Consider the following 16,616-nt stretch of genomic DNA (forward strand, 5'->3'; position numbering starts at 1 on the left):
CTATTTCTTGTTTTTTTTCCTTTCATTGCTGTTTCTATTTGCTTGCCACAGTTCACATACTTTAAAATGATCAATGTAGTGCCACATTAACCACATTACTGTTTCTGTTTTAGAGCCCAGTGAAAAGGGACAGTGGGGATGTAACCTTGGAGACCAAGTCAGTGCTGCAGGAAGAGGATGAGACTCCGTTCCCTCCCCTGAAGTCAGAAGACAGTGGCATTGGTCTAAGCACTTCTTCCCCAGAGCTCTCTCAGCACTTAGGGGTGCCAACTGTGACCCTTGAGAGAGATGATGTCTGGAAAAAAGGGGGGAGCATGCAGAAGACTTTGCACTGCATCCAAGAGCTGCTTGCCAAGTTTGCCAGTAAATACATTTTTGGGGTGCAGTTTCAAGAAGCAAGTAATGAAAGCATCTCAGCAATGAGTCTGGAGGGAAAAGAGAAAAAAGAAAACGGCTACAGATTACCTGAAAGTGCTAGCAAGAAAAAGAGTGCATGGGAAGCAAAGCAAATGACTGTACCTCAGTTTAAACAAATACTTTCAGACTTGTTCTCAGTTCGAGGATCACCGTTCAAGAACAAGAGTTCCCATCTTCTTTCTTCTGAACACAACTCTGGTAATAAAAAAGAAAAGGAAGAAGAGTGGGACTTAGAGCAAGTGATGCTTGTCTTGGGACCCCTTAGAGGTGACTGCAAGGAAGCTTTCGCTGCAGCTTGTCATCTGTTGTTGGATTGTACCACGTTCCCAGTCTACCTGTCAGAGGAGGAGATGGAACAGCTGTATCTCTCTTTGTTTCAGATTCCTGGTAAGAAAAGATTCCTTTGCTGGACAAAAACTTGCACATCTGAGAGTGCAACTAACAGCGTGAGCTCACTTACTTGCAAGAGTTGTGACTGGTAGTAACACCTTTTGACAGGGCTGAATGCAAGTTGCTTGTGAATTTGAGAGTTACCACATCAGTATGTGTTCTGTGTCTTGGAGCTGAGGGACAGTTTTTCTCAAGCTTTTTAAATGCATGTTCTTTTGAAAGCTTTCACTACTAAACTTGTAGACGAAGGGCTGAAAAGGTCTTGTGGCCTGGAGAGTTTGTGGCAGGGTTCAGGAGCTTCAACAAACCCCCCCAAAAAACAAAAGAGAGGGAGAGAGAAGTGTTGGACGCAAGCAGAGTAGATGTAAAGCTGGAGCTCCAAACCATAACAGAAGCAAGCAGAACAGTCCTTTCCCTTACCCTCGAAGTTGAAAGGAATTTGATTCAAGCTAACGTATAAGAATAGTCTTGTATAATTGGAGGGCCTGTTTGTGCTGGGAGTTTTCATTAGTTTTAGCAGCAGCAATTACTGGCCTGAAGGCTTGTTGGCAAGATGGGCTTGTAGTGAATGGAGAGGTGGGAAACTGGAACTTTGGGTTCTCCACCTCATTAAAAATTTCTGCTGTCTTCCTGGGAAAGTAGTGATATGCTTATCATCTGCATGGGTGAGCTGTCTGCTTGACATGGACACTTTCACATATTTTCAGTGCTTTCCACATGGTCAGCAATGTACTTAGAAGATTTGCTTTCATGATTATGTTCCTTTGGAATATTGTGCTAGGATTATTGGTTATTTTCAAAGTCATTTTCAACTGCACAGCCTGGAGAATAGAGTAAGGTTTAAAGGCAGGAGAGAACCTATAATAAAAGGTCTGGGTTGAATGCAAAGCAGAATGCAATACAGGACAGGTGTTCATTTTTTCATGGTGGTAAACAGTTCAAACATTTGGCTTTGTAGCCAGAGGTAGGAATTCATACTTGAGACTGTCTCCAGTCAAGTCCTAATAAAACTTTATCTGATTATTCGCTTAGGAGAGGCAACAGTGACTTGACCTGCTGTTAGCCATATCAATTCCTTGTGTACTTTATGGTTGCTGAAATGTTAAGCCTCAATGCTACTGCAGAGAGCATCACTGGAGCAGCAGGTTTCTGTTGTTAGTTTCGAAAGTGACAGCTGAAAAACAGCAGCTGTAAAACTATTTGGGAGTAAACAAACTGGAAAGCAGAAATCCATTAGTTAGTGGGTCACAGAGGTCCTGTGAGAGCTTTCTGCTGGAAGAAGCAGGGGAAAGAGTATAGTTTGCTTTGAAGCAACCTCTTCACAGTTGGATTTGAGCAATCATCTTTGTCTCTGGGCTCTGTGAGCTTGATTGAAGAATTCTTGGAAATATGACCGACATTTAGAGTATTCAAACTTTTTTTTTCTCGCTTATCTTCCAAGGAGGTTGCGATGCCAGCTTCCCTCTGTGGCTGAAGTCTTTAATGACGGTATGCTGCTGTGTGAACGACTGCTATGTTCAGAACGTGTCCATCTTCACGCTGCTGGAGGTGATCAACCATTCCCAGTCGCTGGCGCTTGTGATAGAAGACAGAATGAAGCGATACAAAGTCTCTGGGCACAACCCCTTCCTTGGAAAGCTGCAGATGGTCACGCTTCCTCCCATTGCTCCTGGAGTTCTGAAGATCATCTCGGAGAAAACGGATTTCTACCAGGTATCAATATTCTTTTTTCTTTATTGCCCAACTACACTCTACATCCAGGGATGGGGTGGGGAAGGAAACATTGATATGAATGTTTGGGGCAGTATATTTATGTTGCAATGACACTGCTGGTGTTTCTGTTGTTGTTGTTGTTTGTTTGTTTTTATTGTTGTTGTTTTTTTGCTTCCATAAGTGTTTTAAAGCAATTTTATTCTTATTCATGTGCTTCGCAACAGGATGTTCAAAAGTGACAGGTTATGTTTGAATTGCATTTTGGTTTCTGTGCCCAGATTCTAAGGGTGGAGGCAGTTGATTTCTGACTTGAAGGGCTAGGTTTCCTTAGCCTAAACACTAGGCTTTGGAGAACTTTGATACCACTCAGAGACATTTTTGGATAAGAGGCAATATTAGTAGGTGAATGATAACAAGAACGTGCCCTTCTCCTTGTTTTCAGTATATCTATTTCGAAGACGCTTTCCTTATCCTGATCATTTATTGATATGAGGGTTGGTTCCAGGCTCTTACTGTTAATTACTGTGCTTACAGCTGCTGTGCCTGACACACGTATAATCTGTAATAGAAGCAGAAGGTGCTTTCCTCAGCTTGTGGTGCACGTCCCTTTGAATTACCTATCCTGTAACACCAGGTTAGGAATGTTGCATTCCTTTAGGTTCGAGTGTGTGACCTGAATTCTTGCTCTTTGCTAAACTAAGATTTGGAAATCCTTTTCAGTAATGGAGTACTTTTATGCAATAGAAAGCTTTTAAGTCAGTGAAGAAATTATGTTGTTGTTGTTAATATTATTTTATTTATTGTTGTTACTGTACCCTAGAGAGTAGCCTGTGTGCTCTGGAATCAGCTGAACAAAGAGACCCGGGAACATCATATTGCCTGTGTGGAACTGTTCTACAGGCTGCATTGCTTGGCACCATCAGCAAATATCTGCGAAGACATTATATGCCATGCGCTTTTGGATCATGATAAGGTAGGTTCTGTGCTCACTGAAGCCCCATCATCACTTGAGACAGTGTTGTTCCAATGCTTCCCAGACTATTTCTGGTCCCTTCCATCCCAGCTCTTCGCTTCCATGGTCCCTCTGTTTCTCAGGAGTCCAGCAGACTCCCTGTCCACTCCACTGCGACTCCCTGGGACTGATTCATCATGAGACTACAGCTAACTTTAACCCCCAGATGCAAGCTGTATCAGTCAATGCTGGAGCGTTTTTTGTTTTGGCCCAACTAATGTAGCATCTGAAAGCTTGCATTTTTTGTCCTTGTTTCCAAAATGACCCAGCTACACGACTAAGTCTCGGATCATTTTGTCTTCTGTTGATTTTTTTCTAAACTTCATATTTGAACCAAACTTTTTTTTTTTAACATGTAGGTATGTGCCAGCAAAATCTTGACCCTTTAGTATTTAGTTCTTATATTAAGTAAGCAGTGCTTAAACTAAGTCAGTTCTTAATTACTTTACTCATCTAGTTTAATGACAAAACAGTTCTTTAATAATCTAGAATTCATTTGTGAGAAGCATCTTGCACAACAAAACTTACAATGACGTTCTTCAGTGTTGTTTTCATACCTTCTCACTTGCAATTTTGAAACTTAAGTTTGGAAATCTTTTTAAAACCTTTTAAGCAAAATTGCCAATTCTAAACACTAACTTATATAGCAGTGCATTCTTATTTGTCATCTAACTTTCAAACCTCCCTAGCACCAAACATAGTCTAAATGTTTACACATTAGAGTCCTGAAATACATTTCTGGTGTATTGGCAGATCTTTTTTTTTCTTCTGCAAACACTGTAGCTGTTAAGTTTTGGTTGTGCATTTGTGGATATATGGCATTGGATTTTAGCCTATTGTAAAATGAACACGTGCTCTCAAACTACCTGAGAAGGATTAGTGTTTGTCTACAGAACATATTGTTTTGCTAGAAGTTTAAAAATCACTAAAACTTTACTCAGAGATAAATGCTGCAAAAAAATAATGTATCTGTCTTGTTTCCTTGAAAAGGGGACAAGGCTGGAAGCACTGTTCAGATTTTCTGTCATGTGGCATCTGACCAGAGAGATCCAAGGCAGCAGAGTAACTTCTCACAATCGGTCCTTTGATAGGTATTTTCCATTTTCACTGGTTTGGACTAATGTTTATGCTTTGTTCTGTTCTTTTTTTCTGAGCTGGAAAAAACGCTTGCTGTAGAGACATGCAAGCAAAAGGAAGATCTTCACTTGCACTATTGCTTGTGCTGAATATGCATGGTGCACTGAAGAGTGCTTTTACGTTCTTGTATGGAGGAAGTTTTTGTAAAAATAGAACAAGCTTTATGTATGAAGAGTAACTTCAAGCAGACAAGTTCCTGCTTAGCAGACACTTTTTCTCTTGGAGTGGGTTAGACTTTTTCCAAACAAAATAGAACCAACACAAAGAAAAAAATGTTATTTTCGTTTTGAGTGACTTCCTATTTATGAGATCATAGCTTTTATACAAAAATGGAGACAAAAGCAGTAAAAGTCTTTCTCAGTATATATGTGAAAGAACTTTGAAGCATGCTTTTCTTCTACAGTGTGAAAATATGTATGGCCTTGCTTCTGCAATTGCATGTGTAGTAGAAGAAAAAATGTGCATGATCAAGCTGTTGGTAGCAGAGATGAGCTATTGGCTGACGCTTGCTTGAACATGCGCTAAACCTGTTCCCTGCCACTACTTTGTTGTTTGCATTAATTTTTTTAGGGATTTCAATTGTTCTTATTCGTTCTGGTTTCTCTGTTCAGGTCTCTGTTTGTGGTACTGGACAGTCTCAATTGTTCAGATGGCGCAATTGGTGCTGCAGCACAGGGCTGGCTGATCCGTGCTCTCTCACTTAATGATGTTGCACGGATTCTTGAACCAGTCCTGCTGCTGCTGCTTCATCCAAAGACACAACGCACGTCCATCCACTACATCAAACAGAAAAATTCAGCAGGTAACACTGTTCTTGGGCTGAAACTGTAAGTGTTGGCATAGCATTACATACTCCTGAACACCTACTGAAGGTGGTCTCTGAACTGATGGCATCCTATTACTGAATAATAGTAATAACTGGCCTCAGTTCTGTAGGTTCCTCCTCATCCAAGTACCTCTGGGGATGCCTAAAGCAGAGTTCATGAGTAAGTCATGCTAGTTCAAGGCCTAATGACACTTTCTGTTACAGTGGCTGCTCCTACACTGTTGGTTTAGATTGCTTCTTGCTTTGCTCTGGGATCTTGTCCCACACTTCTCGTTGCCATTCCCAGATGATCCACACTGCATGTGCATTCACTGTTCACAGGATCCCTTCTCAAGCAAAATTAAGTCTGCAGCCAAATGGAATTCAGGAGCAGTTTGGTGACTGCGTCAGTCCAGGAACTGTTCCAGTAGGCAGGATGGACAGGCAAACCTTACTCTCTGCCCGGTCTCACCCTAGCAGACCAAGCACCCTCATACCAGATTTCTTTATTCAGATTACGTCTCTTGTTATTGATTCCCCTGGCATCGTGCTAACACAATCAGACAGGTTGTGAAGCACACCTTGCTGTTTTGGGCGCGCACGCACACAACCCTAATTCTGCCAACTTCTGAAGATTAAACTGTCTTTGTCCAAAGATCATCCATCTTGATTCAAGAGGAGAGTTGACCCCTTGTGGTATACAGCTTGAGGTATCCCACAGCTAGAATGTAGAAGCAAAGAGGGGGTTTTGCAGTTGAGGATCACCTCCAGCCACCAACATTTAGGAATATGCCAGGGAGTCTTTATCTTGAGTGACTGAATTTGACAGTTAGGAGATGTTCATCTTAAGATTTATGATGAGAGCCATTATGAACCACATATGATCCTGTGAAAAATGTGGAACAGACAACTACTGTGACAGAAAACTCTGGGGAGTAGGTGGAGAACACTGAGATGTAAGTACAGACTCAGGGTTTGCTCCAAGCATGGAGTCCTCTGAAGGCTGGCAGTCTATTCAGCTGTGGGATTGCTGGGAGCAGTGTGGATATGAGATGTCCTGCATTATATGGCCCAAGTCAAGGTTCTTTCCTGGAGCAGATCGGGAAGATAGCATAGAAGCGTCCATTACTTTCTTCGAAACAAAACTTCTGTGTCATCTGTCTCTTTCATTACTGTTAACCTAGCTGTCTGCTTGCATAATTGTTTTTCTGTCTTGATTGGTAAGTAATTAGATGGCAGACACTTATAGCATCCAAAGGGAGTTGTTTAATAGATGCTATACAAACACAGAGCTAATATATCCCTTCCTTGTTCCACAGCATGAAAACAAGGAAAACATTAGCTCTTAAAAAATAACAACAATAACTTCAGTTCTTAACCTTCTAATTTCCTTGATCTCAACAAACATTTTATGCTCAGAAAGCATAAAAAAGATTGTCACAACTAGGGAATCGTAGCATAAGAGAAACAACACGTTTAGGTTTTTGATCCTCTTGCACTTAGAGTAGGTTAGTACTGCTCTACAACTTTTAAAAAAAAAATCTTACCTCAAAATTTTTTTTTTCCTCATTGCAATTAATAGACTATTTTAAATCTTTTATTATTTCTTACAATGATTTATTCCATGTAGAGGATATTTGTATAATGGCTCATTATATGCTCTTCTTGATTTTTTTTTTTCCAGAAGATATGCATGTTTGGCTTCACAAGAAAAAGGCCTCGTTGAAAGAGTCTGGTATCTCTGAGAGCAATTCTGAGGAAAACCTTCCATTGAGCCAGTTTACTACCGTGGATAGAGAAGCAATTTGGGCAGAAGTGGAAAAAGATCCAGAGAAGCCAGAGTTAAAAACTGAACAGTTTGGATTGCAAGAGGCATCACTTTCAGTAACTTCACAAGAGGTAGATGGTGACCAAGACAATAGTGAGCACACGGAATCAGCAGACACCAGCACAGGCCATGACAGTGAAAATACATCTTCTTTTTCTCCTTCTCTGGAGCTGCAGGAAGTGAGCAATGAGGACAATGACAGTGCTGCAGCTGATGGCAAAGAGGCCACAAACCATGCAGGTTCCTTCCATGCATCCCTTCCTGAAAGCTCCAAGTCTAGTGTAGCGCTAAACCTTGTGCGTGCTGACTCCGAGAGGACTCAAGCATCCGAATCTCTGTCAAGTGATGAAGAGCTGGACTTGGAGCTCCAGGAAATTACCAACTCTAAGTTGCTCAAGCAGCAGAAGGAAAAACAAGAGATGATTGAGGCTCTGTTCAAACATATGCTGTTATATTTGCAACCTTATGATTCCAAGAGGGTATTATATGCTTTTTCTGTTCTGGAGGCAGTGCTTAAAACAAACCCTAAGGAATTTATTGAAGCTGTAGCTAGCACTAGCATGGATACCAGTTCCACAGCACATTTGAATCTTATTTACAATCTCTTAGCTCGCCATCAGGAGGCTCTAGTCGGGCAGAGTTTTTATGGCAAGCTTCAGACTCAGTCCCCAACCATGTGTCCCCATTCTCTTCTAATAGAGTTGCTCACTTACCTCTGTCTCAGTTTCCTGCGTTCGTACTATCCGTGCTACTTGAAGGTTACACACAGAGACGTGCTTGGCAACAGAGACGTTCAGGTAAAAAGTGTGGAAGTCTTGATTAGAATGATGACCCAGCTGGCTACCATGGCAAAGGCAGCAGAGAGTAAGAATGTAGAGTTCATACGCAACTTGCTTGGAAGATGCAAAATTCAGGAGTTTGTTCTTCTTTCTTTGTCTGCATCTATGTACACAAGTCAGAAGCGGTACGAACTGCTTATGGCAGAGGGAGTTCATAATGTGCCTGAAGAAGATCTTTTTGAAGAGAGCCTAATCAATTTTGGACATGATCAAATATGGAGCGAACACCCTCTGCAGATTGAGTTGCTGAAGCTGTTGCAGGTACTGATTATCTTGGAGCACCATCTTGGACAGACTCAGGAGGAGCAGGAGAATCAACCAGATCTCTCCAAGGAATGGCAGCAGGCTCTTAATTTCCAGCAGGCTATCGGTGCGATGCAGTATGTCTATCCACACCCAATAACTTCACAGGGATTATTCGTCTCTGCTGTTGTTAGAGGTTTGCAACCAGAGTATGGCTATGGGATGCATCCCACTTGGGTAGGCTTGGTCACATCTTCCCTGCCCTATTTTGGAAAGTCTTTAGGCTGGACTGTGGCACCATTTGTTGTACAGATATGTAAAAACCTGGATGAGCTTGTCAAACAGTATGAAAATGAAGCTGTGAAGACATCCATGAAAACATCTGCAAGGTAAGAGTTAGCAGTGTGGGATTTATTATGCTGAAACTTGTTTTTAAGTTCCCCTTACTACAGAGTAGTGCATAGTAACTTACTCGTTTAGCACTGTAGCTCCCAGAGTTTGATTCTGAAACCCTGCTGCATATGCAGGCATCTGTCCCTTGAGCCCAGATGAGGCGGATGCAGTACTGTCACAGTAGGACTCACTGCAGTCGGATGAAGAGAGGAAAGGGGACCAGCAGCAAGAATGACCGGCAGCTGTGATGCTGCTTGCCATCCAAGTACAAAGAAGTGCCCAGTTCTGACAAGACTCAGGATGTTGGAGGACTAACTGGGGATAGAGACCCTGCAGAAGAAAAATACAGTGATACTGTTGAGAACAGTCAGTAAGTGAAAGGAGTAAGGAGAAATAACATTAAAGATTTATGGTGAGGTGGGGAAATCTGTTCTTAAAGATCTAGACGAGGAATTGGGGTTGTCCAAGCATAGTCTGTGAATTGTCTGTTCTGATATTCCAGAATTCCTTAACTATCGGATAGAAATAGATCTCTCTTGGAATTTTTACTCACGGAAATGCTGCTTGGCCTGCTGAGCTCTTTTATTTTTATTTTTTTCTCCAAAGCTTAACCACTAAAAGAGAGAATGTTACGCCTGATTACCCACTAACCCTTTTGGAAGGTCTGACAACTATTGGTCACTTCTGCCTTCTGGATCACCCTAATCAAACTAAAAAGGTAACTGCTTAATGCCTACCACTTGCTTGACACCACGGCACCAGTTCATCAAAGCATGCATCCCTTTTTACTCAGAGGTGATTATAAATCAATAAAGGAGAGCTTGAACAAGAAAGATAGCCTTAAAGAAGCCTGATAACACATCAAAGCAAGTGAATTAAGTAAAAGTGTAAGGGAGGGGGGCTGAACTTAGTTCTTTTTTATTTGAAGAAAGGAAAGTTAGTTTTAAGTAAAGTCATTTATGACAATCATAGTCACACAAATACTAGTGGCATGCAGCTTGTCTGTAGTTGCTTTGTCATTAACAAAATTTTCTGGTTTTGTTTGAGTTGATAACATGCTTTCTGATGTATTCCCTACATTTTTGTTCTCATAACATCTGGCATAAGAGGATGTTATCTTAACAATTTTCAAGACAAATTGATTCTCTGTGACCCAAAATGGTCAACAGCAAACTCAATAGACTTTAATAGCAGCAGTATAATTCAGAAATAGAACAGCTGAATTATTTTTAAAGTTGTCATTACAAAAGAGTCTCCTAATTACAGAATGAGAACACTCTGTGGTGCATAATATGATGTATTTTAATATTCATATTTTTGCTTTCCTAGTCATTAGCTGAGCCTGCAAACCTGAGAAATGCTAGGAACGCCATTTTGGAAGAATTGCCTCGTATTATTAATACTATGGCCCTTCTTTGGAGCATTATAAAGAGGGAAGACTCTCAGAAAAGACCAACTGACTTCTTTGGAACAACTAAAGGCTCTTCCTCAGTGTACTTTAAAGCAACCAAAGTAGGAGTTCTTTTAAACTGCTGTATATCTCATCATCCCTGTCATCTCCTCCCTCACTAGTGCATTTTACATAAAGTTCATAGAAATAGCTTTGCCATTTCCAGAATGGTACTGGGGCATAAAGAATTTTTGAAGAACTCTTACGAGCTCCTGACTTGCACAGTATCTACAGTATCCTCCTACAAAAGCAGGTTTTTTACATATTCCTTCTGCCCATCCTGGTCCCTTACCTGACCTTTTTATTTATTTATTTGCATGCGTGTGTGTGTATGTGTTTTTTTTTTCTATGAGCTTCTGTTACTAATTGTTGTAGAGCTAAACAGTTGTCTGCACCTTCTGCAGGTGGTAGAGCATCTACCTGAGGGAATAAAAATACTACAGGCTTTTCCCTTTTTCTGTAGATATTAGAAAATTATAGTAGCGAAAAGTATGTGTAGGAGAAAAACCAACACAATAAGTTTTTATATTTTGCAGTCTGTTTTCTAACATATGTGCCTCCCTTCTCTAAGAAGGACATGTAACTCATAGGCAAATTAGCAAAACTGGCCTGACTGCCGAACATACAAAGAGATTCTTTTGTTATTGTGTATTTTGTGAACATCTTTGGAAAAGGAAGAATGTTTTGAGGACTGAGTTAGCCTTTACCTTCCAAAGTTAAAAGGAATATTTTCTTGTTCTCCCCTCTATAGACATTAAGAACTAAAATACTGGACTTCATGAATCCATTGACAGCACAACTTGGAATCCAGTTAATGGCGGCAATTGCAGCAGTGTGGAATAGCAAGAAACCTCATAGGAATCAAAGTAAAATGAAGGTAAAACTAAAGATAGGAACTCTGGACTTGTTTATAGGTTGCTTGATGGTTGTTTTTTTGTTGGTGGTGGTGTGTTGTTTTTTTCTTTTTGGTTGGTTGGTTGTTTTACAATTGACAAAGGCAAATCTAAAATGTTTTTGTTTATATGCAATTCCACAAAAGCACCAGGGCTACAATTAAATCTAAGTAAATAATCAGATAAAAATGACAATCTAGCAGTTTATCTGATAGTAATAACCATTTTTTATTCAGTAATGGATTGTAATCTTAGGATTACAACTTGCCAATTTTACTTTAAATATCTTGGATCAGCTCTGTTTCCAGAGAAACTTTAGAGATGTAATATTCTCTGGAACTAAGTGTGTATTCAGAGCAGAAGATCTTTTCTGCTTTTGTTTGGGCATGCTGAAATTCATACAATCATAGAATCATCTGGGTTGAAAAAGACTTTCAAGATCATTAAGTCCAACCATCAGCCTGAGCTACCAAGTCCTATCATTAAACTACATCTCCCTTAGAGCCACATCTACCTCTGTCTTAAATACCTCTAGGGATGGGGGATCCACCACTTCCCTGGGCAGCCTGCTCCATTGTTGACCACCCTTTCCGAGAAGAAATTCTTCCTAATACCCAGTCTAAGCCTCTCCTGGTGCAACTTGAGTCTATTTCCTCACATCCTATAACTTGTCACCTGAGAAAAAAGACCAACACCTTCTTTGCTGCAGCCTTCTTTCAAGTAGCTGTAGAGAGCAATGAAGTCTCCCCTAAGCCTACTCTTCTCCAAACTAACCCCAGTTCCCTCAGTTGCTCCTAATAAGTCTTGTTTTATAGTCCCTTCACCAGCTCTGTTGCTCTTCTCTGCACACGCATGAGCACCTCAATGTCCTTCCTTTAGTGAGGGCCCCAAACTGAACACAGTACTCGAGGTGCGGTCTCACGGGTGCTGCGGATGAGGGAATGATCGCTTCTCTGGGCCTGCTGGCCATGCAATTTCTGATGCAGGCCAGGATTGGGAGAAACATCTCAATTTTCTTCAGACAGGATCTTCTGTGAAGCTATTTTATTCACAATTGCAATGGCGGGTGTCCTGTCAATCAGGAGAGCATTTTAGTAAGCAAATCATAACCTTTTATTCTTTATTAACTGATGCCTGATCACCTGCCCTGTTTCCTCATTGGCTGGGTACTACAGGTTCACAAGCTACTTGACACTCCTCTATACCATATATGTGCAATTATTTTTTTTTCAACCCTTTAATTTCTCCTTTCTTATGTTTTGAGAACTTGTGATCTTTGTTTTACTGTTCTCACACTGCTCATCCCGTTTTTCTCAAGCTTCTACCTTATTTTGTAACAGTGATGCCTTCTACTGTCCACTTATCTACTTAGCATTTCTCCTTATTATGACTGCACAACTACCTTGGAATACAGAAAAGTAATTCTCTATTGCAAAAACACAACTTTATTTCTCACAGGATGCCATTGGCTTTCTTTGCCACCTGAGCACACTGCTGGCTCATGTTCAGCTGGCTGTCAACCAGCACCCCCAGGTTCTTTTCTGCCAGGCAACTTCCCAACCAGTCTTCCCCAAGCCTATATAACTGCATCAGGTTGTTAGAACCCAGGTGCAGGACCCAGCACTTAATTGTCTTCATGAAGGTGTTGGGAGAAATCTGTCTGTGGGGAGATTTCGCACGGTTGATTTGACTTCTGTCATTTAAGTTTTGTTTAAGTAACGATATTTGAGTTGTTACATGGAAAGCTGCTTTTCAGCTTTGTGGCTTACGTGGTACAGCGATCTGACAAATGCGGTTTTTGTTTTGTTTCATCAGATTCTTCCAGTGGCTAGCGCATCGCAGCTTATTCTTGTGGACTTAATATGTGCACTTAACACATTGAAAATTGATACCATATTACATCTAGTCAAAGAAGTAGTCAAGAAACCATCACAAATCAAGGGTGAAGAGGTAACCAGGAAGATAATTTTGTTTTCTTAATACATTGGAATAGACCTAGAATAGCATACGTTAGATGTTGTTAGAAGGAAAGTTACTTTTTAAGTGTGAAATTTGCTTTTGTTCCTGTTATGTTTTCCAGAATGTGGGTTTCTGTAATCAACCAGTATAAGTAGATTCTTTTTGCTGGAAAAGTATTTTTGCTATAAAATACCTTAAAAAGGTATAAAATACCTATAAAATACCTTAAAAAGGTATTTTTGCTAGAAAAGTTGCTGGTAACGAAAAGGTGGAGCGTCCTCTGATATTAGAGATAATGGCTCAGTGACATGTTTCTATTCCTTTACCCTTATCTGAACAGTTAGAAGTACTTTATGCTGACTCTATTTTCCATTTGGCTTTCAAGGAAGACAGTACTGCTGTGATGCATGCCATCATGGGAGCTCATACAGCTCTGAAAAACTGTAGTGGGTATCAGAAGTAATGTGACTACTTCTAAACAGGGGTCCTCTATTAGAGCTCAGAATTCCCTTGTAGTGTTGTGTAGATAGTTGTATCGTGGCTGATCACCTGTTGGGAGTACCAGTGGCTTCTTAGAAGGGTTGTGTTTTCCAGCAGCTTGGGCTTTCTGTTCTTTTGAGAGCAAATAACTGCATTTTTGCTTTTATTTTCCAGAAATCCTCTCTTGTAGATATTCCAATGCTGCAGTTCAGTTATGCTTTCATTCAAAGGTAATTTGGTTATTTAAGATAATTTTCTGTTTTACTTGAAGTATTATGATAACAGCTAGCATTACTATTTTTGCTTTACTTTGATCTTTGAGTCACAATGTCACAGAACACCTTTGCGCAGGGAATAGTTATTGCCACTTCACTGTTAAGTGATGGATAGACACAGAATAAATGGGCTATGACATTTTGTTCCATTAATCTGTTGATAATGCCAGTCTGAAAGTCTAATTTAATACTACTAGAGCAATATACCTCAGACATCCAATTAGCAAGACACTTGTTTGAGTTCTTAGGACCTTTCTCCTTATTTGGTCCGTGTTGCCAGATGAATCAACAGAGAATTTGTACATTTCCTTCCTCTTCAGAAAGGCACAATAAAATTGCTATGGCTGCAGTCTGTGCTGGGCATTTAGCGGGTCAGACAGCTGATTGGAAATACTCTTTTAATCAAAACTTTTCCTCATACACTTGCCTTTTCTTGTATGGATTTATTAGACTGTACAATGTACTGTATGCAGTAAGCTATGGAGATAAAGTAAGCTGGCAGGCAGTGGAGTTAGCTAAACTTTATGCTTTTTATTCCCCCTGGAGAACCACCACTTTCACAGTGCTGGCATACTGCACGTGCTGCTAGCATTTACTGATGCTAGCACACACATATGGCGTGTGGCACCAGATCCTTATACCATACTGCTGGATCAGTTAGGAATGTGCAGGATTTGAAGGGCTGATATTGATGGAAGCTTTTGGGCCACCAAGTTACACATGTATGTTGTTTTCTGCTTTAACTCTTAACTTCTGACTTGGGTGTGTTTGGTGTGCTTTTTTTGGTAGACTGCCTGTCTCAGCATTGCAGGAGAACTTCCAGTCCTTATTAGGACTTCTGAAGGAGTCTGTGCAGTTGAACTTGGCTCCTCCTGGGCACTTTCTGCTTCTCAGGTACTGCATAAGAGAGAAGAAGGCTTATTGAGGTACCAAGTAGACCTATCCAATTGCTAACTCAGATTGAATTGATTTTCCCACAGTACTCTGAATGACTTTGTGACTAGGACACCTACGCTAGAAAACAAAAAAGACCAAAAAGACTTGCAGGTACAGTCTACACGTGTATAACTTTTTCTTCCAGTTCATACTTCTGGCACTGTTTACCTAAGTAAAAGTGGAGATGGCCTAATGTGTACTTTGTATCCAAGTTCACCTGTCTTTTTAGAATGTTTGAATGTGCATTCACATGTTATAACATACACCCAGTAAATATGGGGAGACTGAAATATGGGAGACATGATGCATGGAGTGTCTCTAACAAAATGTTGCCAAAATTCATGAAAACACAGTGGCAGCTGTGGACTGTTCAAAGCTGTTTTCCCAGGATGATTATATGATTTTTCTCAGAGTTTAAATCAAAACATAAATCTGCTGTTCATGAGTTCGTGTCATGTGTGTAAGTATTGAAATCTCGAAACTAAAATTAGTAGCATTATTTATCCTTGCAGCTTATAGCTGGATTTGGCAGTGTAAATGACTATTGGCTCACGTTTCTGTAAAGAAGGGTTGGGGTAGAGCAAGGTTCTCTTCCTCTACCAACTGTGGTTTCACTAGAACAGTTTAAGCACTACCCATGTAGGTGCAGTTTTGGTTTTGAGCCAACCTAACACTTTTTATGAGGTGAGACAATGTTATGGCCTCTGTGCCAACACTTCTTTGACTCTCCACTTCTGCTTCAGAGACTGGCCAGCGAAATGGCAGTCGTTATAAAACGGACTGTTTTGCCATCTTATCTTTTAGCCTCTTCACACATGACCTCTGCTTTCATTTGGATCCTTGGAATTTGGTTTCCCTAGAGTGACCAGCTTTTCATTTCACTTGGAATAAAATGTGCTAAAATGTGACTATGAATATAGTTTGATGCAATGTCTGTCTTACCCCTATCATAAAGAATTAAATATGGACAGATGAGTTTCTATAAAATGGAACTCAGCCTCACTTAATGCTCTCTAAATTTGAAAGGAAGAAAAAGGAACTAACAGTTTTCAAAACAAGACAGACATTTGCATACCATTTCTGAGGGGCTGAACAATTCAGATCATGTCTTTGATGGATGACATCTAATGCAGAAAGAGTGTAGGGACCGATGCTGAACAGACGCTGTATTAGTGGTAATGACTTGCGTGGAAAATCATTACCAAAACTTCCATGCTAATCTAACTTATTTTTTTTTCCTGCTTCCCATTTTCATGCCTTGCTTTATTTGAAGTGAGCAGTAGTTTATCTTGAGAGTGCATATTGGTAAATAGATCAGAAAAGTATTTATGTTTCTAAGAGATAAAAGTGCCTACTTTTGATCATCCTCACAAGTTCCATGTAAAAAAGGACTTCACTGGATTGCCCAGGTAACAGTAGGCTTCGTCTGATTGTCTGGCTTCATCATATTGTCTGGTTATTTTATAGGAGGTGACCCAAAAAATTTTGGAGGCTGTAGGGACTGTTGCTGGTTCTTCTCTGGAACAGACCAGTTGGCTGAGTCGTAACTTGGAGGTGAAAGCTCAGCCTCAGATTTTACCAGATGAGTTCAACGTTGAAGATACGAATGGTAATGTGATTTTATCTGACTTCCCATTGCTTTCTCTCTTCTGCTTAAGTCAGTAAAGAGTACAATGTGTCAGTGTGTAGTTTGCATGAGAATGAAGTAATACAGATGAAAAGTGAAAGTAAAAATATTCATTGCCCTCCACTAACAGTGCCAACATAAGTGGGTTTAATAAATACCTACATACTGTATGTAATAGGGAGAACTTACCACAGGTGCATGTAATACATGGGACAGAAC

The 16,616-nt window shown here is 40.3% G+C and overlaps 1 protein-coding gene across 5 annotated transcripts in view; it reads left to right on the forward strand.

Moving 5' to 3' along the window:
• Window positions 1-16,616, forward strand: part of DOP1B (DOP1 leucine zipper like protein B) — a 45,735-nt gene that overhangs the window by 19,080 nt on the left and 10,039 nt on the right. For 4 of the 5 annotated variants that reach the window (XM_027449128.3, XM_027449130.3, XM_027449129.3 and 1 more), the window contains 14 exons: window positions 114-804; window positions 2,249-2,520; window positions 3,341-3,493; window positions 4,523-4,623; window positions 5,281-5,471; window positions 7,159-8,773; window positions 9,384-9,495; window positions 10,107-10,289; window positions 10,979-11,104; window positions 12,936-13,070; window positions 13,734-13,789; window positions 14,624-14,728; window positions 14,815-14,881; window positions 16,238-16,379. In XM_027449128.3, coding sequence (XP_027304929.3) covers window positions 114-804; window positions 2,249-2,520; window positions 3,341-3,493; window positions 4,523-4,623; window positions 5,281-5,471; window positions 7,159-8,773; window positions 9,384-9,495; window positions 10,107-10,289; window positions 10,979-11,104; window positions 12,936-13,070; window positions 13,734-13,789; window positions 14,624-14,728; window positions 14,815-14,881; window positions 16,238-16,379 — 3,949 coding nt within the window. The remainder of the gene's footprint in view (window positions 1-113; window positions 805-2,248; window positions 2,521-3,340; window positions 3,494-4,522; window positions 4,624-5,280; window positions 5,472-7,158; window positions 8,774-9,383; window positions 9,496-10,106; window positions 10,290-10,978; window positions 11,105-12,935; window positions 13,071-13,733; window positions 13,790-14,623; window positions 14,729-14,814; window positions 14,882-16,237; window positions 16,380-16,616) is intronic. The other variant, XM_027449131.3, reaches the window with a different exon arrangement.

This window comes from Anas platyrhynchos, chromosome 1 (assembly GCF_047663525.1).
Source record: "Anas platyrhynchos isolate ZD024472 breed Pekin duck chromosome 1, IASCAAS_PekinDuck_T2T, whole genome shotgun sequence".
Classification (NCBI taxonomy): domain Eukaryota; kingdom Metazoa; phylum Chordata; class Aves; order Anseriformes; family Anatidae; genus Anas; species Anas platyrhynchos.